Raw genomic sequence first — 23,533 nt, 5'->3', positions numbered from 1 at the left:
TTGTGAGTCAAAGTTATAGCGCCACCAACTGGCAGCAGAAAGTTTGTCAGTTTCAAAATGCTTTGAAATCACCCTCTTAGTTTTACCCGATTTGCTTCAAACTTTATGTGTATAATGTAGACACACGGCAGATGTAGACCTGTGAAAGGATTATTGATATCTTAGATACTGTTGCCGTGGCAACGTATCAAACTTTAGTATTTTTTTCAGATGCTTTTGAGACTCTTAGCATGCTTGAAATTGGATGAAACTCGACAGACACATCACACTTATTAGCCAGTAGACATGTGAAAAGTTTCAGAAACGGGCGTGGCAGGGGGGCTCAACAGCGCCCCCTTGAAAGGGGTCCAAAAACTTGGTCAATATATCAAACACGCTTGCATGAATTAATATGAAACTCGGTACACATATAGATCTCATCGTGCCGAACAACTTTCCCCTGGTCAAGTTTTACGCCAGCCCAACAGGAAGTCAGCTATTATGGGTTGTTTGGAAAACGCTTGCTGTGGAATACTCCTCCTAGAAAATTCACCGTGTCCCCTCTAAACTCGGTGTGCATGTAGTCAAGACTTTGAGGATGCTAAATTGCGGACGGATTTTTGATATCTCAAACGGTTTGGCCGTGGCGAGGAATCGAATTTATGGCGAGAAAAGAGAAACACGAAGTGGAATAACTTCTGCATACATTAACTGATCTTGATGAAACTTCAGCAGTGTGTTCGTGGTAAGAGGCCGATCAGATGGATGTAACTATTGTGAGTCAAAGTTATAGCGCCACCAACTGGCAGCAGGAAGTGTGTCACTTTCAACATGCTTTTGACAAAAGTGGGGGGGTTAGTTTTACCAACAGTTACAAAAATCAGAATATATATTGGGCTCACCGAGCCGGACAACTTTCTAATTTACAGTTATTAGCTCAGAGCAAAAGGAAGTCAGATATTTTGGTTTGAATGTGGATTTTTTGGATATTTCAGACTCTGAGTTTTTAGCTACTCTTCCTAACTGGTTTATTTTATTCACACCAAACTTTATCAAAATGATGAAAATACATTAAAGATGCTAAATTGTGAACGGATATTAAACATCTCAAACGGTTTTGCTATAGTGAGGGACTAAAGTAATGTACAAAAAGGAAACTAAAAGCCTCATCTTCTAAAAATGTAATTAAAAACCATTTATTTCTATATAAAAGTATACAAATATCACAACTAAACCCATTTTATTCTTTTTTTTTTTTTTCAATTTAATAATTATTTATAAGTTTAAAAATAGTAATTGTACTATTTAGTCACATAAAATTCAAGTCATACATAGGGCTATACTGCCCTCTTGTGTTCAAAATCAGGTAGGCCTATTGTATCTACATAAAAATATACTAGGTTTGTGACGGTGAGAATATTTTACCACCGGTTAATCGACGTGTGACTCTTTTGAATCGCCAACTTAAAAACGAAAGTAAAATATGCTCGTCCGCACTGACATTGATAGTGGTTGAGCGAGCGTTTCAAATGAATTCCTATGGAAGTAGGAATTAACTGAAAAACGTTCACTCTGTTCTGCTCGTTCCTCGCCGTGGATGCGCACCGTTATGAATGCCCGTGCAGCCATGAGCATTTTAGTTTCATTTTAAAATTAGCGCCTTTCGGGGGGTGGATTGCTTGAAATTATTTTACAAAAGCACAATGTTGTGTTTTATTGCGACTGTACACAAATATAATATATATCTCACCGGGCCAAACAACTTTCGTGCTCTAAGTTTTACAAAAGCCCAACAGGAAGTCAACTATTATGGGTTGTTTGAAAAACGCATCCTCTGGAATTTGAAATACTCCTCCTAGAAAATTCGTCCAATCGCAACCAAACTTGGTGTGCATGAAGACAAGACATTGAGTATGCTAAATTGCGGACGGATATTTGATATCTCAAACGGTTTGGCCGTGGCGAGGAAACAAATTTATGGCGAGAAAAGAGAAACAGGAAGGGTGTTATAACTTCTGCATACATTGACTGATCTTGATAAAACTTCAGCAGTGTGTTCATGGTAAAAGGCCGATCACATGGATGTGACAATTGTGAGTCAAAGTTATAGCGCCACCAACTGGCAGCAGGAAGTGTGTCACTTTCAAAATGCTTTGAAATCACCCTCTTATATTTACCCGATTTGCTTCAAACTTTATGTGTATAATGTAGACACACGGCAGATGTAGACCTGTGAAAGGATTATTGATATCTTAGATACTGTTGTCGTGGCAACGCATCAAACTTTAATATTATTTTCAGATGCTTTTGAGACTCTTCACATGCTTGAAATTGCATGAAACTCGACAGACACATCACATTTATTATCCAGTAGACATGTGCAAAGTTTCAGAAACGGGCGTGGTGGAATGGCTCAGTAGCGCCACCTTTAGTCAAAAATGGGGGCTTAGTTTTTCCTAGAATCACAAAACTTGGTATGTATATTGTTCTCATCAAACCGGACAACTTTCTAATTTACAGTTATTAGCTCAGACCATCAGAAAGTCAGATATTTTGGTTTGAATGTGGATTTTCTGGAGAATTTTCTCTCTCTCTCTCTCTGTCTCTGTGTGTGTGTGTGTGTGTGTGTGTGTGTGTGTGTGTGTGTGTGTGTGTGTGTGTGTGTGTGTGTGGAGGGGGTGGGGGGGATTTGTCTATTCCATTTAATCTTTGTTTTTCAAGGTTTCAGGGGCTTTTGGGGCCCTTAACATGCTCAAAAACTCTTGAAACTTTGCACACAGGTCAGAGCCCACGGTCATCAGGGCCGGGCTGAAGCTGGTACCCGGGCGTGGCAGGGGGGCTCAACAGCACCCCCTTGAACACGGTCTGAAAACTTGGTCCATATATCAAAAACTCTTGCATGAATTAATATGAAACTCGGAACACATATAGATCTCATCGGGCCGAACAACTTCCGCACTCTAAGTTATTAGCTCCGCCCAACAGGAAGTCGGCTATTATGGGTTGATTTGAAAAACACATTCTGTGGAATTTGATGTACTCCTCCTAGAGAATTCATCCAATCACCTCGAAACTCGGTGAGCATGAAGTCAAGACATTGAGAATGCTAAATTGCCGACGGATTTTTGATATCTCGAACGGTTTGGCCGTGGCGAGGACACGAATTTATGGCGAGAAAAGAGAAACACGAAGTGGTATAACTTCTGCACACATTAACTGATCTTGATGAAACTTCAGCAGTGTGTTCGTGGTAAGAGGCTGATCAGATGGATGTAACTATTGTGAGTCAAAGTTATAGCGCCACCAACTGGCAGCAGGAAGTGTGTCACTTTCAACATGCTTTTGAAAAAAGTGGGGGGGTTAGTTTTACCAACAGTTACAAAAATCAGAATATATATTGGTCTCACCGAGCCGGACAACTTTCTAATTTACAGTTATTAGCTCAGAGCAAAAGGAAGTCAGATATTTTGGTTTGAATGTGGATTTTTTGGATATTTCAGACTTTTTATTCACACCAAACTTTTTCAAAATGATGAAAATACATTAAAGATGCTAAATTGTGAACGGATATTAAACATCTCAAACGGTTTTTCTATAGTGAGGGACTAAAGTAATGTACAAAAAGGAAACTAAAAGCCTCATCTTCTAAAAATGTAATTAAAAACCATTTATTTCTATATAAAAGTATACAAATATCACAACTAAACCCATTTTATTCTTTTTTTTTTCCAATTTAATAATTATTTATAAGTTTAAAAATAGTAAATGTACTATTTAGTCCCATAAAAGTCAAGTCATACATAGGGCTATACTGCCCTCTTGTGTTCAAAATCAGGTAGGCCTATTGTACATAAAAATATACTAGGTATGTGACGGTGAGAATATTTTACCACCGGTTAATCGACGTGTGACACCGCTGGGGGCTTTTGAATCGCCAACTTAAAAACGAAAGTAAAATATGCTCGTCCACACTGACATTGATAGTGGTTGAGCGAGCGTTTCAAATGAATTCCTATGGAAGTAGGAATTACCTGAAAAACATTCACTCTGTTCTGCTCGTTCCTCGCCGTGGATGCGCACCCTTATGAATGCCTGTGCAGCCATGAGCATTTTAGTTTAATTTTAAAATTAGCGCCTTTCGGGGGGTGGATTGCTTGAAATTATTTTACAAAAGCACAATGTTGTGTTTTATTGCGACTGTACACAAATATAAGTTAACACTTTGTAGTTTGAATGTCGTCCTGTATAATGACGGAGTATGTTTTTATGTGTCCACTTTTCAATCGCGCCCACGCCACACACACACACACACACACGGTTTACTATCTTTGTGGGGACTCTCCATAGACTTAATGGTTTTTATACTGTACAAACTGTATATTCTATCTCCTCACACTAACTCTACCCCTAAACCTACCTATCCCAGAAAACTTTCTGCATTTTTACATTTCCAAAAAAACTCATTCTGTATGATTTATAAGCTTGTTTACCCATGGGGACCTCTATTTAGGTCCCCACTGTGACACGAGTCACCATGAGTCTGTGTGCATTCAGGTTGAAGTCCCCACCGGGATAGAAAAACATGAACACACATACACACACACACAAACACACACACACACGCACACACACACACACACACACACACAAACACACATTCCAGCATTGCAATCTTGACATCGCAGCCTGTTCATTATAGCCTTAATAAAATATAATAATAAAACAGTTAACCTAACATATAAAAATTACACTGCTCTAAATAGTCAGTAGTACAATTCGTACATTCACAGTAAGCACCGCTCCACTGTGATATTTCAAGCACATTTTTGCGCGTGTGAAGAAGATGATTTTTTCCGTCGATATTGGAACACGAGTGAAGAACAAAGCCTATAATAAAGAATAGTTTAGCATCCAAATACATCGCAAATGTTGAAACATTGATTCTAATGAGAGGGTTACGTGAGCCCAACACTGCTTACTTTCATTTTTATTTTTACATTAAATTTAAAGGATTTGTTGAGGCCCTATTGTTTTCGTAAGGATTTTTTTTTTTTTTTTTTTTTTTTTTATTCATTTTTTTTTTTTTTTTTGGCCTTTTTGCCACTTTTGGGGCCCTTAACATGCTCAAAAACTCTTGAAACTTTGCACACAGGTCAGAACCCGCGGCCATCAGGGCCGGACTGAAGCTGGTACCCGGGCGTGGCAGGGGGGCTCGACAGCGCCCCCTGGAATGGGGTCCGAAATCTTGGTCCATATATCAAACACGCTTGCATGTAATAATATGAAACTCAGTACACATATAGATCTCATCGGGCCGCACAACTTTCGTGCTCTAAGTTTTACAAAAGCCCAACAGGAAGTCGGTTATTATACGTTGTTTGGAAAACGCATACAATGGAATGTGAAATACTCCTCCTAGGGAATTCATCCGATCGCCGCCAAACTCGGTGTGAATGAAGTCAAGACATTGAGGATGAATTCTTGCGAACAGATTTTTGATATCTCGAACGGTTTGGCCGTGGCGAGGAAACGAATTTATGGCGAATAATGGGACACAGGAAGTGTGTTATAACTTCTGCATACATTATCTGATCTCGCTGAAACTTCAGCAGTGTATTCGTTGTAAGAGGCCGATCACATGGATGTGACCTTTGTGAGTCAAAGTTATAGCGCCACCAACTGGCAACAGGAAGTGTGTCAATTTTCAAAATACCCGATTTGCTTAAAACTTTATGTGTATAATGCAGACACACGGCAGATGTAGACCTGTGAAAGGATTATTGATATCTTAGATACTGTTGCCGTGGCAACGCATCAAACTGTAATATTCTTTTCGGATGCTTTTGAGACTCTTCACATGCTTGAAAATGCATGAAACTCGACAGACACATCACATTTATTATACAGTAGACATGTGCAAAGTTTCAGAAACGGGCGTGGTGGAATGGCTCAGTAGCGCCACCTTTAGTCAAAAATGGGGGCTTAGTTTTTCCTAGAATCACAAAACTTGGTAGGTGTATTGTTCTCATCAAGCAGGACACCTTTCTAATTTACAGTCATAACCTCAGACCCACAGGAAGTCAGATATTTTGGTTTGAATGTGGATTTTCTGGAGAATTTTCTCTCTCTCTCTCTGTGTGTCTGTGTGTGTGGGGGGGGGGGGGGATTTGTCTATTCCATTTAATCTTTGTTTTTCAAGGTTTCAGGGGCTTTTGGGGCCCTTAACATGCTCGAAAACTCTTGAAACTTTCCACACAGGTCAGAACCCATTGAGGATGCTAAATTCCGGACGGATTTTTGATATCTCGAACGGTTTGGCCGTGGCGAGGAAACAATGGCGAGAAAAGAGAAACACAAAGTAATATAACTTATGCATACGTTAACTGATCTTGATGAAACTTCAGCAGTGTGTTCGTGGTAAGAGGCTGATCAGATGGATGTAACTATTGTGAGTCAAAGTTATAGCGCCACCAACTGGCATATATATATATATAAATATAGCTGCGAGCAGCGATGGAGGGCCCAAGCCTGTGACACCGCCACCCCGGTGGCTTTAGTGTAACTAAAGTGTAACAAACTAGTGTAACAAAAAGGCAAAAAAAAAAAATAAAGAAGAAAAAAAAATATATATAGCTGCGAGCAGCGATTGCTTCACCGTGATTTGCTTCACCGGCTTGGGCCCGCAATCGCTGCTCGCAGCTATTTTTTTTTTTTTTTCTTCTTTATTTTTTTTTTTTTTGCCTTTTTGCCACTTTTGGGGCCCTTAACATGCTCAAAAACTCTTGAAACTTTGCACACAGGTCAGAACCCATGGCCATCAGGGCCGGATTGAAGCTGGTACCCGGGCGTGGCAGGGGGGCTCGACAGCGCCCCCTGGAATGGGGTCCGAAATCTTGGTCCATATATCAAACACGCTTGCATGTAATAATATGAAACTCAGTACACATATAGATCTCATCGGGCCGAACAACTTTCGTGCTTTAAGTTTTACAAAAGCCCAACAGGAAGTCGGTTATTATACGTTGTTTGGAAAACGCATACAATGGAATGTGAAATACTCCTTCTAGGGAATTCATCCGATCGCCACCAAACTCGGTGTGAATGAAGTCAAGACATTGAGGATGAATTCTTGTGAACAGATTTTTGATATCTCGAACGGTTTGGCCGTGACGAGGAAACGAATTTATGGCGAATAATGGGACACAGGAAGTGTGTTATAACTTCTGCATACATTAACTTATCTTGATGAAACTTCAGCAGTGTGTTCGTTGTAAGAGGCCGATCACATGGATGTGACTATTGTGAGTCAAAGTTATAGCGCCACCAACTGGCAGCAGGAAGTGTGTCACTTTAAAAATGCTTTGAAATCACTTTCTTATTTTTACCCGATTTGCTTCAAACTTTATGTATATAATGTAGACACATGGCAGATGTAGACCTGTGAAAGGATTATTGATATCTTAGATACTGTTGCCGAGTCAACGCATCAAACTTTAATATTCTTTTTGGATGCTTTTGAGACTCTTAGCATGCTTGAAATTGGATGAAACTCGACAGACACATCACATTTATTAGCCAGTAGACATTTGAAAAGTTTCAGAAACGGGCGTGGCAGGGGGGCTCAACAGCGCCCCCTTGAACGGGGTCTGAAAACTTGGTCCATATATCAAACACGCTTGCATGAATTAATATGAAACTCGGTACACATATAGATCTCATCGGGCCGAACAACTTTCCCTTAGTTGAGTTTTACGCCAGCCCAACAGGAAGTCAGCTATTATAGGTTGTTTGGAGAACGCTTGCTGTGGAATTTAAAACACTCCTCCTAGAGAATTAATTAAATCGCCACCAAACTCGGTGTGCATGAAGTCAAGACATTGAGGATGCTAAATTGCGGACGGATTTTTGATATCTCGAACGGTTTGGCCGTGGCGAGGAAACGAATTTATGGCGAGAAAAGAGAGACACGAAGTGTTCTAACTTCTGCATACATTAACTGATCTTGATGAAACTTCAGCAGTGTGTTCGTGGTAAGAGGCCGATCAGATGGATGTAACTATTGTGAGTCAAAGTTATAGCGCCACCAACTGGCAGCAGGAAGTGTGTCACTTTCAACATGCTTTTGACAAAAGTGGGGGGGTTAGTTTTACCAACAGTTACAAAAATCAGTATATATATATTGGTCTCACCGAGCCAGACAACTTTCTAATTTACTGTCATTAGCTCCGAGCAAAAGGAAGTCAGATATTTTGGTTTGAATGTGGATTTTTTGGATATTTCAGACTCTGAGTTTTTAGCTACTCTTCCTAACTGGTTTATTTTATTCACACCAAACTTTTTCAAAATGATTAAAATACATTAAAGATGCTAATTTGTGAACGGAAATTAAACATCTCAAACGGTTTTGCTATAGTGAGGGACTAAAGTAATGTACAAAAATGAAACACTAAAAGCCTCATCTTCTAAAAATGTAATTAAACACCATTTATTTCTATATAAAAGTATACAAATATCACAACTAAACCCATTTTATTCTTTTTTTTTTTCAATTTAATAATTATTTATGAGTTTAAAAATAGTAATTGTACTATTTAGTCCCATAAAAGTCATACATAGGGCTATACTGTCCTCTTGTGTTCAAAATCAGGTAGGCCTATTTTATCTATATAAAAATATACTAGGTATGTGACGGTGAGAATATTTTACCACCGGTTAATCGACCTGTGACACCGCTGGGGGCTTTTGAATCGCCAACTTAAAAATGAAAGTAAAATATGTTCGTCCGCACTGACATTGATAGTGGTTGAGCGAGCGTTTCAAATGAATTCCTATGGAAGTAGGAATTAACTGGAAAACGTTCACTCTGTTCTGCTCGTTCCTCGCCGTGGATGCGCACCGTTATGAATGCCCGTGCAGCCATGAGCATTTTAGTTTAATTTTAAAATTAGCGCCTTTCGGGGGGTGGATTGCTTGAAATTATTTTACAAAAGCACAATGTTGTATTTTATTGCGACTGTACACAAATATAAGTTAACACTTTGCAGTTTGAATGTCGTCCTGTATAATGACGGAGTATGTTTTTATGTGTCCACTGTTCAATCGCGCCCACGCCACACACACGGTTTACTATCTGGGGACTCTCCATAGACTTAATGGTTTTTATACTGTACAAACTGTATATTCTATCTCCTCACACTAACCCTACCCCTAAACCTACCTATCCCAGAAAACTTTCTGCATTTTTACATTTCCAAAAAAACTCATTCTGTATGATTTATAAGCTTGTTTACACATGGGGACCTCTATTTAGGTCCCCACTGTGACACAAGTCCCCATGAGTCTGTGTGCATTCAGGTTAAAGTCCCCACCGGGATAGAAAAACATGAACACACACATACACACACATACACACACACACACACACACACACACAAACACACTCCAGCATTGCAATCTTGACATCGCAGCCTGTTCATTATAGCCTTAATAAAATATAATAATAAAATAGTCAACCTAACATATAAAAATTACACTGCTCTAAATAGTCAGTAGTACAATTCGTACATTCACAGTAAGCACCGCTCCACTGTGATGTTTCCAAGCATATTTCTGCGCGTGTGAAGAGGATGATTTTTTCCGTCGATATTAGAACACGAGTGAAGAACAATGCCTATAATAAAGAATAGTTTAGCATCCAAATACATTGCAAATGTTGAAACATTTTGATTCTAATGAGAGGGTTACGTGAGCCCAACACTGCTTTCTTTCATTTTTATTTTTACATTAAATTTAAAGGATTTGTTGTGGAATATTTTGAGTGTATCATAAAATCAGAATAAGGTAAGTCAAGCAATATTTTTGGTCTTATATATATATATATATATATATATATATATAAATATAGCTGCGAGCAGCGATGAAGGGCCAAAGCCGGCGGTACCGCCACCGGTGTTGCGGTGCCACAGGCTTGGGCCCGTAATCGCTGCTCGCAGCTATATTTATATATATATATATATATATATATATATTTTTTTTTTTGCCTTTTTTTTTTTTTTTTTTGCCTTTTTTTTTGCCTTTTTTTTTGCCTTTTTGCCACTTTTGGGGCCCTTAACATGCTCAAAAACTCTTGAAACTTTGCACACACGTCAGAACCTGCGGCCATCAGGGCCGGGCTAAAGTTGGTACCGGGTGTGGCAGGGGGGCTCGACAGCGCCCCCTGGAATGGGGTCCGAAAACTTGGTCCATAAATCAAACACGCTTGCATGTAATAATATGAAACTCAGTACACATATAGATCTCATCGGGCCGAACAACTTTCGTGCTCTAAGTTTTACAAAAGCCCAACAGGAAGTCAGTTATTATACGTTGTTTGGAAAATGCAATGCATACAATGGAATGTGAAATACTCCTCCTAGGGATTTTATCCGATCGCCACCAAAATCGGTGTGAATAAAGTCAAGACATTGAGGATGAATTCTTGCGAACGGATTTTTGATATCTCGAACGGTTTGGCCGTGGCGAGGAAACAAATTTATGGCGAATAATGGGACACAGGAAGTGTTTTATAACTTCTGCATACATTAACTGATCTTGATGAAACTTCCACAGTGTGTTCGTTGTAAGAGGCCGATCACATGGATGTGACTATTGTGAGTCAAAGTTATAGCGCCACCAACTGGCTGCAGGAAGTTTGTCACTTTCAAAATGCTTTGAAATCACCCTCTTATTTTTACCTGATTTGCTTCAAACTTTATGTTATAATGTAGACACACGGCAGATGTAGACCTGTGAAAGGATTATTGATATCTTAGATACTGTTGCCATGGCAACGCATCAAACTTTAATATTCTTTTTTGATGCTTTTGAGACTTAGCATGCTTGAAATTGGATGAAACTTGACAGACACATCACATTTATTAGCCGGTAGACATGTGCAAATTTTCAGAAACGGGCGTGGTGGAATGGCTCAGTAGCACCACCTTTAGTCAAAAATGGGGGCTTAGTTTTTCCTAGAATCACAAAACTTGGTATGTATATTGTTCTCATCAAGCCGGACAACTTTCTAATTTATAATCATTAGCTCCAACCAACAGGAAGTCAGATATTTTGGTTTGAATGAGGATTTTCTGGAGAATTTTCTCTCTCTCTCTGTGTGTCTGTGTGTGTGTGGGTGGGGGGGGGGGGGGATTTGTCTATTCCAATTAATCTTTATTTTTCAAGGTTTCAGTGGCTTTTGGGGCCCTTGACATGCTCAAAAACTCTTGAAACTTTGCACACAGGTCAGAACCCGGGGCCATCAGCGCCGGGCTGAAACTGGTACCCGGGCGTGGCAGGGGGGCTCAACAGCGCCCCCTTGAACACGGTCTGAAAACTTGGTCCATATATCAAACACGCTTGCATGAATTAATATGAAACTCGGTACACATATAGATCTCATCGAGCCGAACAACTTCCGCACTCTAAGTTATTAGCTCCGCCCAACAGGAAGTCAGCTATTATGGGTTGTTTGAAAAACGCATGCTGTGGAATTTGATGTACTCCTCCTAGAGAATTCATCCACTCGCCTCCAAACTCGGTCAGCATGAAGTCAAGACATTGAGGATGCTAAATTGCGGATGGATTTTTGATATCTTGAACGATTTGGCCGTGGCGAGGAAACGAATGTATGGCGAGAAAAGATAAAAACGAAGTGTTATAACTTCTGCATACATTAACTGATCTTGATGAAACTTCAGCAGTGTGTTCGTGGTAAGAGGCCGATCACATGTATGTAACTATTGTGAGTAAAAGTTATAGCGCTTCCAACTGGCAGCAGGAAGTGTGTCACTTTCTAAATGCTTTTGACAAAAGTGAGGGGGTTAATTTTATGTACAGTCACAAAAATCAGTACACATATTGGTCTCATCGAGCCGGACAATTTTCTAATTTACAGTAATTAGCTCCGAGTAACAGGAAGTCAGATATTTTGGTTTGAATGTGGATTTCTTTGCAAAATCAGCCTCTGTATTTTTACCCACTCCTCTTAAGTGGTTTATTTTATTCCCACCAAACTTTTTCAACATGATGAAAATACATTAAAGATGCTAAATTGTAAACGGATAATAAATATCTCAAACGGTTTTGCTATGGCGAGGGATTAAAGTATTGTCAAAAAAGGAAACACTAAAAACCTCCTATCTTCTAAAAATGTAATTATACACCATTTATTTCTATATAAAATTATACAAATATCAGAACTAAACCCATTTTATTCTTTTTTTTCAATTTAATAATTGTTTATTTATTTTGTTACATATATATATAATGTATTTTTTTTTTTTTGTTACATTTATTATATATATATATATATATATATATATATATATATATATATATATACAGTGAGGAAAATAAGTATTTGAACGCCCTGCTATTTTGCAAGTTCTCCCACTTGGAAATCATGGAGGGGTCTGAAATTGTCATCGTAGGTGCATGTCCACTGTGAGAGACATAATCTAAAAAAAAAATCCAGAAATCACAATATATGATTTTTTAACTATTTATTTGTATGATACAGCTGCAAATAAGTATTTGAACACCTGTCTATCAGCTAGAATTCTGACCCTCAAAGACCTGTTAGTCTGCCTTTAAAATGTCCACCTCCACTCCATTTATTATCCTAAATTAGATGCACCTGTTTGAGGTCGTTAGCTGCATAAAGACACCTGTCCACCCTATACAATCAGTAAGAATCCAACTACTAACATGGCCAAGACCAAAGAGCTGTCCAAAGACACTAGAGACAAAATTGTACACCTCCACAAGGCTGGAAAGGGCTACGGGGAAATTGCCAAGCAGCTTGGTGAAAAAAGGTCCACTGTTGGAGCAATCATTAGAAAATGGAAAAAGCTAAACATGACTGTCAATCTCCCTCGGACTGGGGCTCCATGCAAGATCTCACCTCGTGGGGTCTCAATGATCCTAAGAAAGGTGAGAAATCAGCCCAGAACTACACGGGAGGAGCTGGTCAATGACCTGAAAAGAGCTGGGACCACCGTTTCCAAGGTTACTGTTGGTAATACACTAAGACGTCATGGTTTGAAATCATGCATGGCACGGAAGGTTCCCCTGCTTAAACCAGCACATGTCAAGGCCCGTCTTAAGTTTGCCAATGACCATTTGGATGACCCAGAGGAGTCATGGGAGAAAGTCATGTGGTCAGATGAGACCAAAATAGAACTTTTTGGTCATAATTCCACTAAACGTGTTTGGAGGAAGAAGAATGATGAGTACCATCCCAAGAACACCATCCCTACTGTGAAGCATGGGGGTGGTAGCATCATGCTTTGGGGGTGTTTTTCTGCACATGGGACAGGGCGACTGCACTGTATTAAGGAGAGGATGACCGGGGCCATGTATTGCGAGATTTTGGGGAACAACCTCCTTCCCTCAGTTAGAGCATTGAAGATGGGTCGAGGCTGGGTCTTCCAACATGACAATGACCCGAAGCACACATCCAGGATAACCAAGGAGTGGCTCTGTAAGAAGCATATCAAGGTTCTGGCGTGGCCTAGCCAGTCTCCAGACCTAAACCCAAAAGAGAATCTTTGGAGGGAGCTCAAACTCCGTGTTTCTCAGCGACAGCCCAGAAACCTGACTGATCTAGAGAAGATCTGTGTGGAGGAGTGGGCCAAAATCCCTCCTGCAGTGTGTGCAAACCTGGTGAAAAACTACAGGAAAACGTTTGACCTCTGTAATTGCAAACAAAGGCTACTGTACCAAATATTAACATTGATTTTCTCAGGTGTTCAAATACTTATTTGCAGCTGTATCATACAAATAAATAGTTAAAAAAATCATACATTGTGATTTCTGGATTTTTTTTTTTTAGATTATGTCTCTCACAGTGGACATGCACCTACGATGACAATTTCAGACCCCTCCATGATTTCTAAGTGGGAGAACTTGCAAAATAGCAGGGTGTTCAAATACTTATTTTCCTCACTGTATATATAAATATAGCTGCGAGCAGCGATGGAGGGCCCAAGCCGGTGACACCGGCTTTAGTGTAACTAAAGGCACCAGGGTGGCGGTGCCACCGGCTTGGGCCCGCAATCACTGCTCGCAGCTATATTTTAATTTTTATTATTATATTATATATTTACAATTATATTGCACTATTTTACAACTACCTGAAATAAAATCACTTTACTTCACAAACTAGCTAAGCTGGCTGCATTCACTGAGGTAAATTATAATCATCAAAAATAGTATATGTAATATTCACAACAATAACCGTTAAAAATACTGTCATTTGTATAACAATGGCGAAATGTATGAATGCTTACACACATACGTAAACTCCTCCATCGTTAGTTATGACCGTTCTGACTGGTGATGACGTGGTGTGCGAAATGACAGTTGGGTGATCATCGCTCTCCACTTCCTGTGAAGTGATGTATCGATGTTCCCTTATTCCCTATGACGTGCGCAGTGCCCTTCGAACTGAACATGTTCGCTCCCTTCGGATTGGAATCTCACTTAAGATGGCGGAATACCCTGTGAAGTCCACTTCGCAGTCCACAACGCACCTCTAGAGCGACGTTGTTGATTGTTTGAGCATGTGACTGCGCGTTTCTCCTTGTTTTCTATTGTTATGCGCAGCATATTTCCCGTGCGCACAAACACAGCCACAGACAATGAATTGTTTGTTCGGTTAGCGAAGAAGAGCATGATGTATTTCGTATAAAGTTTGTTTTTTGTTTTTTTTGTTATTAACTGTTTTGAGATCTGGAAATGCACAATTCATGCATACAAATCTGTATATATTAATAAATGAAGATGATTAAATTAGACCGATGCAAAAAACGAAATTCATGCCTGCATTTATTAAGACAAACCTAGTAAAAACGAATGCAGTCTATACACTGACTTGGCAGCTCTGTGAAATGTAATACAACAGTGCCACCTACTGTCTAAATGCATTAACATTAAAAGTGTGAGGTGAAACTCTTGCATAGACATAGGTAAATGGGTTTGTCTATTAGCCTGAAATAAAAAATAAAAAAAAACAATTCAGATCTTGTGCTTCCTCACATTGGAGTCCTGAGTTCATGTACAAAGTTTGGTTTCGATACATGACAGAGTTCCTGAGATATGGACGACTTCCTGTTTGGCGACTACGCCACCGATTTCGTTTGGTTGTGATGGGCAAACGCTTCCGAAAATCAAAAATCCTTCTAGTAACTTTTGTGAGGCTTGGTCCAAGGATCATGTACGTCCAGTTTTGTGATGTTCGGACCAAATTTGTGACCTGTGAAAATTTAGTTTCGCTTTCTGTTCAATCCAATATGGCGGACGAACGACATGGACTCGTGATGTCATCTTCGCGAGCAACTTACACCGGTACTGACCGGACGTTTTAAAGTTGGAGCGGTGTCTCTGTCTTAAAGGGCCTAGGCGCAGGAGCAGGCCAAAATTTTTCTCCCGGGAATAATAAGAAGAAGAAGAAGAAGAAAACTTAAGAAGAACAATAAGTGTGCTGCTTTCAGCAAGCACACTTAATAAGAAGAATAATAAGAATAATAAGAAGAAGAAAACTTAAGAAGAACAGTAAGTGTGCTGCTTTCAGCAAGCACACTTAAAAATAAGAAAACTTAAGAAGAACAGTAAGTGTGCTGCTTTCAGCAAGCACACTTAATAATTTATTTAGCTCATTCTAAAAATAGAACTAAAAAACAATTGTCTTAGTTATGATAATATTATTAATAAATATCATCTAAAGTTTTAAATAACAAAGTAAAAATTCAAACTGGTGAAACTGGTGAGTTCAAATGATCAAAGGCTTTGTCTCCTGTTTCAAAGGATCTGTAAATCAGTTAAAATCAGTTAAACAGAGCTTATGTACATTGCAAAACAAAAACATACATTTAGAGATATGAAAACAAAGAAAAATGCCAAATAACAGTGTAATCATAAGCAGTTTGTTCAATAACATGGTTTATGAGAAGAGCTGTTTCAGTGGGACAGTTAACAGCAACTTGAATGAAAGTTCAAAAACATTAATTGCTGTTTTTAAAGACTTCCATGCTCATTTGGGATCTCGCGTGTTAAAATCCAGCTGTTAGTCGCTGATTCCAAAAAGTGTAGTAAAAGGTTTCATTGCAGTCTGGAGCATGAAATATTGTAGACAATAGTTATAGCATGCACTTTCATCAATTGCTAAGAGAGAAGTCAAGGGCCAAGTGCCCAACTAAAAGGAATACTAATCATCATAACAGAGACTTCAACAACCTTTATACATGTACCATGAAAGAAATAAAGCCATGTGGATTTATAATAAGTGAACATGGTGATGATATTTTTGGAGTTGTTTAAGCAATTTCTGGTGAGATCTTTTTATTTGCAGTTGATTTAATCTAAGGCTGTGTGGCTGTAAGTCAGTTGTGTTTCTGCCCATCTCTTCTTTTTTTCTGCTCTTGTTCTTCCTCTTATCTTCAGTGATTATGTTTGTTAACGGCAGGTGTCATCAATAATCCTCAATCATCAGTTGTAGAGTGAATCTATTTTATTTCAATAACTGCTACACTGCTTCAGTGTTACTTTTACTCTATAGACTGGGACCATATTAAAACTGAGCAGTTATCGTTTAGCATTGAGGATTTTACTGTGTACCAGTAAACATTTAACTAGCAACATATGTTTTACCTTATTAAATTATTTATTAAAACTAATTTGGAAAATTGTTTTGGTATTTATTTAACTATGAACACGTACTAAGAAACATGATATGTAACTCATACACAGGTTTTGATGTGGTTTTGCTGGGATCATACCAGTACTCACAAGACAACATATGCTGGTCCACCAGCACACCAGCATCCCATGCTGTAAACCAACATGCAAAACATACCGACCAGCAATGCTGGATTTTTCAGCAGGGAAGCTCAGTGCAAACTCGTTTTCCGTCAGTTCTTTGGATTGTGGGTGATTGTGCAAAGGACGCGAAAGGATACAGTTGATGTGTCCTTTAATATTAGCTGAAAGAAGAACACGAAATCCTTCAATTTGAGATGGTCTTTTTTTCAGAGCATCATTAGGTTGCAGCCGAGATGCATATGCAACCTTACTAGAACGCAGCCTTCCATTTGAGAAGAACCCATATTTGTCATTAAATCATTTATTCAAGAGATTTTGTTAAAAAATGCTGATTCATCCAGTAATAAAACGAGTGAATTCTGAGTGAATCATTCTTTCAAACCAATTAATAATAATAATGAATGAATGAATGAATGAATGAATGAATGAATGAATGAATTAATTAATTAATTAATTAAAATCAATTAAATATGTTTTTAAATAGGCAGGTTTGTTTAGTTGTCTATTCAGAATCAGGGATAATCGTAATCTCTATTTAAAAAAAAAAAAAAAATGTTATTCTCAATTTATCCAGAATCGAGCAGCTCTATGACTTCAGCAGTGGAAAGCAAAGGGAATTTTCATATAGCACGTGAAGGCAGCATAACAGCCGGGACTGTGGTTTTGCTTCACGGGGTGGTATACTCACTACTCACCCTTTCCTAAACCAACACCTGACATGTGAGGCGTTCTATTTGCAGTAAGCAAAGTCTAAATAATTTTTTTTTTTTTTTTTTTTGTGATTGTCCTTGCAAACAACAATGTATGTATTTTAATAATTCATCTTTATGATGTTTTATTCATTTGTCAGTTCAGCTGCTTTCTTCATGAATTTTACTTATTCTGGAATTCTGGAAATGGTATACAGGCATTGCTTGTGCCAGAATTATGAATAGGTCCTTCTTAATTTGATAAATAAATTAGTAAATGTGAGTCTGTAAGTCTGTGATTTTTAGAATGTCACATAATTAGACTGAGTAAAATGATTTGCTGTCATTTGAAGCCAATTAAAAATGAAAGCCATTTTATTCAGGCATGGTGCCAAAGTCTAATGTTAAGAGCCTCAGTTCAATTTCAGAGCCAAAGACAGCAACACAGCTTAAGCATCCAACCATGAAATCAATGCAGTTATTTTTCTTACTTAGTAAATAATGAGCTCATTTTTCTCTACACCACAGTCAACCCTATAAAACGTAATAATAATTGTCCACAGTAACACTTCTTTATTTAACCTTTTTGAATTATTTGTTTGTTCAATAAATGCATAATATCCTGTTCAGCCAATAAATTTGTATCAAGGTAACACAACAGTCTTGCATTTGAAAGGGCTTTAGCATGGCTCCTGTAATTAACTCTATGACTATTGCTTCTGAAGAACATATACATGCATATAGACCCCAACAATTAACATAGATAAGTAAAAAACATGGGCTCTTAACATCACCCCACAACAAATAACAAACATTAAAGCTGCTGTCTGTAACTTTTTGCACTCTAGCGGTTAATAAACAGAACTGCATGTGTCTTGCGGAAGAACATTTAGCCGGAGCTACTTCGCTCTGTTTATGTCTATGACGAGTCACGTAGGTACTGGGCTATTCCACAGTGGTATGACCCGTACCAGTCTAAAATAGTCAGAATATATACACTTATAGGTGCACTGTAGTGATTCAGGATAAGACAAAAACATGGTTTGGATTCATGATGTACTCGCTTATTATATATATGTTAACACAAAAAAATGTTAACACAAAAAACAACAACAACTACATACATTTAAAGCCAGCAAACAGTGATACTATATTACCGCATAATTTATTCATGCTGCAGCAGTGCATGATGGGACCAATTAGCCAGCGGCAAGCGAGGAAGGTTGGGATGATTCTAAAGGCCCTGAACAGACAGGGGCCCCAGCAGAACCAACAACCCTCGAATGCTCTAAGGCGTGATGAAACAAGATATGTGTGGGCTCCCCCTTGACACTGAGTGATTTATCTTAAAATGCCGCACTTCACACTCCAATCAGGTAGTTGGCAAGAGATGGTGAAGCCAATATCAGGATCAGAAATAGAAAAAGAAACAGGAGAGGAGTGGAGTGAGCAAGACGGAGAAGACAGCAAGTCAGTGGAGCGTGAGAGATTTGTGAAATATTATCAGAAAAATGTTAATGTTTACTCTAAACCTTTCATTGTGGAATTTAAAAAGACATGTTTTTAGAAAAGCACTCCTTTTACATATGGAAAAAATAAATAAAGTGGGGTAATACGCCTCTCTCCGAATAGTCAAATAGTCAATAGTTCAAACATTCCGAAAATCATATCTCCATACTAATGCATTATCATCGCAAACACTCTAACACAGACATTTGTGATATTAAAATAACTATATTAAATTATCACATTAAACTAAATAAGCTATTCATTAGCATTCTCATTCATCTCAGTGCACCTTGGTCAGCAGGCACAGTTTTGAGCCAATCATTTGAGCAGCAAATACAATGTGACTAACGACTCTAGAGACTCTAGATAAAAAGTCTAAGACATGGCATCATGGCAATGATAATGGCAGCTCAACAATACACACATGCAGTCCCAAGGCCTTTACTAGCAACTACAATGTCCTCTTATTATAAGCAGCTAGTTTTTTCATAAAGTTGCTAATAATAATTTTGTTGTGGGTTGCCGTTTTATTGGGCTTTTTTCCAGAAACCAGTCATGTGTTTGGACTTGCAAGTGGCTACTAATAGCAGTTGTCAAATATCCCCACCTACTGTTTGACCCACACTGATGTCATTATTAATTGCCATAGTTTGTTTTATTTCCTAAGATGTTTCTACCTTTCTCAGCTCCTCCCTTCTCCAAAAACGAATGTTTTCTTTTCCATATGTGTGTACACGAGAGAGAGAGAGAGAGAGAGAGAGAGAGAGAGAGAGAGAGAGAGAGAGAGAGAGAGAGAGAGAGAGAGAGAGAATGTATTCAATGATTTAGATGCCCAGTTGTACTACATGTGAAGCATTTTTAGCATTACTTTATCATTTTAAAATAGGGGGATTGATTGATTGATTGATTGATTGATTGATTGATTGATTGATTGATTGATTGGTTTGCAAGACCAGTTTGCTTGTTTATACCTCTGTCAGTGACTATACTGTGACATGAGAAATATGTTTGTTTACGCATTTAAGACTCTTCAATAAAAAATGCTGCTTACAAAAAATATACATTTTGTCAGAATAAACTGATATTTCTGTCAGTGGGGAAAGAAGCTCTTTGCAGCCATCTACCAAACATGGCCATGCAGCAACACCTTGAACCCTTGGGCACAACGCAGAGTGGGATTTCTCCAGTCAGAGAATCTGTATCTAATTAGTTCATTACAATCACCATTTCTGATTTTATGTATATACAGTATATATATATATATATATATATATATATATATATATATATATATATATGTATATATCAACTAAAACTACTTCAAATTTATGCTCGTGCATGAATCACTGTCTTGACAACTGTATGCCACCACCTTTCGTCATTTACAGTGTAAGTCAACACATCAGAACTCTCTCAAATGAGAATCTCCCCACCTTTTCAAAGAGCAAAATCACCCGATTGAGTGAGTCGCCATCATCTGGATCCATAAATTAGAAAAAGGTGACTGAAATGCTGTAGTAGTTTCGTAATCACAAGTAAGAAACTGCTATGGGTGTTTGTGCATAAAAATGTAATCAAATTGAACAATTTTTATTCCCAGCTGGGGGGTTTTATTATCACTGTCAAATTGAATATATCAAATTATAGATTTTTGAAATGAATAGACAGAATACTTGTAGCCAGTAGGTCCTTGCAGGCAGTTTTAATCTGCTGCCAAACTAACACTCCCCCTGACTTGTGTCACTATGATTCATAACCTTGCACAAACTGATAAATTTAAAACAAAATTGTTATTTAGAAATAGGATCATCATTCTCATGCCTGCCAGTCATTCTAGGGGTCAGGGTTTTGAAGTAGTGACCATATTTACCCATGATTATTTGTCCATGTCCTAGCAAACACCACATTTGTATGTTCAAAGATTATTATGATGATGAAGTTATCTGAAAAATGCAAAGAGCATTCTTGGGGTTTAACACTAACCATTACCTCTGACATTCTTGGGAAAATATTGACTATGTTATTATTATTTAAAATACAGAGGTTATGTTAAAGATACTGATGTACTATTGAAAGAAAATAAACACATTTTAAAAAGCATTTAAAAAAATAAACACACAAACATTATGGGAAAAACAAGCTGCAAATTTTTTAGTGGTTTTTTAGTTTTTAGTGGTTGCTGGGGCGTAGTAGCTTTTGGAATTATTTCATTAATGTTCAGGCACACTGTTATAGCTATAAAAAATAAATAATTTGTTTGGGGGGAAAGACCATTTTTACCATCAGCAAAGTGTTGAGCGTTTCATTTCATGTTGTTTTTCACACATAAACTGGCTCTTTATATCGTTAAAACGTCATTTGACTCAGAAATGTATATAACAATAATAAAAATAATAAATAAAATAAATAAATAAATATGCAACAGATAAAATAACAATGCAATAAAATTATACGCAAACGTTGACATGCATTTGGTTTGTCCTCACCTTTTGGTCGTGTGGGTTTGAATTTCTGAATTATTGACGCATTGCTACAGGTGGCGTTAACTTCCACGCTTAACGCAGAGCTGTTCAGATTGCCAGGAGTTCTTGAGCATTCCCAAAATGGGTTCTGAGTTTCATTCATTCTCTGTAAATCCATTGTCAAAACAGCCCGCGAGAACTGGTAGAAGTAGCTTCCTAAATTACTGTAAAACTATATTTATTTACGATACTGCATTCAATGAATATTTTAAACAAAACAAAAATATATAGTTTGTGCCATGAATTAGCAAAAGGCTCCTAAAGCTTATGTATCACTACGCGCTGAAATATTCTGCACACCAATTGCCTGCATCTGCGCGCGCCTCAGTGAGAGAATGCACTGTGCGCGTGAAACTGTATCAATGGAAAGCGCGCTGCTCTGATGAGCGAGCCGCGTGGGTAGACTGTTCTTTAAGAGTGTTAGCACAGAGGGTGGGGTGATTGTAGGAAGGGAGGGAGAATTACAAGAGAAACAGACTCACTCTCAGTCAACATTTAACAGTGCGCCTCAAACTAGCGTATCTTGGCTAATGGAATGTAAGTCCTATGTCGTCCTCCAGTGGATGTCTTGTGTTACTGCTTGTTGATTATTAAAAGGAATTAGAAGTTAGAGCTTCAGGGCTGTTAAACAAAAAGCTTTCACGAGATTATTTAAATAATATTTTTTTAATTTGTAATAATAATTTTTAATAGTAATTTTGCAGTGTGTTTGATCTTGTGATGTTTCTCTTTGTGAGCTTTAGTTGGAGTGGCTGAAAAAATGAAACTTTATGCACAACTGCCAACCTGCATGGAGAGGTTCCCGAGACTCCAGAGACACCAGCAGCTTCAAATACCTGTTTTTTTATAGCTGCCCTTTTAATACAATTAATTTGTTTGAAAGAAACTTTATCTGACTGAGTTCTTCTGTGCTGTAAATCATTCCCAAATCTTTTGACAGTTTGATCATATCTATTCAGGTTTCGCAAATATTAGTTGTTTTCATGCATTTTGCACCATTGCATGCTTTTCATCTTCAGAAAGATCTTTCTTCCTCCCCATGTTGCGTGAGAACTGTGACTTCCTTATTAAAGTGGAACAACCTTTTGAGTAGGTTTTCCTTTTACCTAAGAAGACCTGGCAAACTATTTAACAAACCTGTCTGAGATTGATATCAGTTATCTACAAATATATGAGAAATAAAACAAACAAACAAACAAACACTTTCTTCGAAAAACTAAAAGACTAAAGTCTGAATGTGTAACGACTGAAATCCTACAGATATGTCACTTGCAATAATTTGGAACATAGTATACTCCACAAGACCTGTAGCTGACACTGGAAAGTCAGCTGTGGGTTATGACATTTTGGTAATTTGGTGGTTAATGTTTATTTTTTGACTTTATAGTTTAAATGTGTATCTCTGTGTATTATGATAATGTCATAATTTTTGTTTGCCATTTGTACTTTATTATTATTCAGTTTATTTAAGTTGAGTGTCATGTGACCCGTGCTGATTTATTTCACCTGGACGTGTTAGCGTCAACTGAATGAGATGTGAATTCAGATAGGCATGTTAGTGCTCCTGACTTAATCTACTGCTGGTTACCAGGCGAATACGGTAAAACTGTTAATGTTTTGTATATTATGTTTGGTTTTGTGTCCGTGGTGGTGTTGTGTGTAAATTATGGTTTGTTTTCCTTTTGTGTCTAGTTTTCACGGTGTCTCTTCAATAAATAAAAAATGGACATCAGTACTTCGGAAGCGTGGACTGTTTAATAACCAGCGAGTAGTTACAGTGAAAACGTAGCCTAATTCCATCCTACCGGCTACAAGATGTGCTTTGGCTGTGATCCTCCAGCTTCAGCGTGCAGCCTGCCACTTCTGGGTCTCTGCGCGCGGGTTGACTGTTTCCCGTGGTGATTAATGCTGCTGTCTTCAGCGCGCGGCTCTGTTGCGCCTTTCCTTGGACTTCGCGTGCTGTTTGACTGTCCCGTG

At 38.2% G+C, this 23,533-nt stretch overlaps 1 protein-coding gene across 1 annotated transcript in view; it reads right to left on the bottom strand.

Annotated features, from left to right (window-relative positions):
* The window catches only part of cckbra (cholecystokinin B receptor a), a 169,114-nt gene extending 147,170 nt beyond the window's left edge, over positions 1-21,944 (bottom strand). The window contains exon 1 of the mRNA XM_079851878.1: positions 21,521-21,944. Within this exon, the coding sequence (XP_079708004.1) occupies positions 21,521-21,674 (154 nt within the window). The 5' untranslated portion in view covers positions 21,675-21,944. The remainder of the gene's footprint in view (positions 1-21,520) is intronic.
* Between the last annotated feature and the right edge of the window lie 1,589 nt (positions 21,945-23,533).

Source organism: Squalius cephalus (genome assembly GCF_949319135.1).
Source record: "Squalius cephalus genome assembly, chromosome: 2".
NCBI lineage: Eukaryota > Metazoa > Chordata > Actinopteri > Cypriniformes > Leuciscidae > Squalius > Squalius cephalus.
This window is presented reverse-complemented; position numbering and strand designations above follow the sequence as displayed.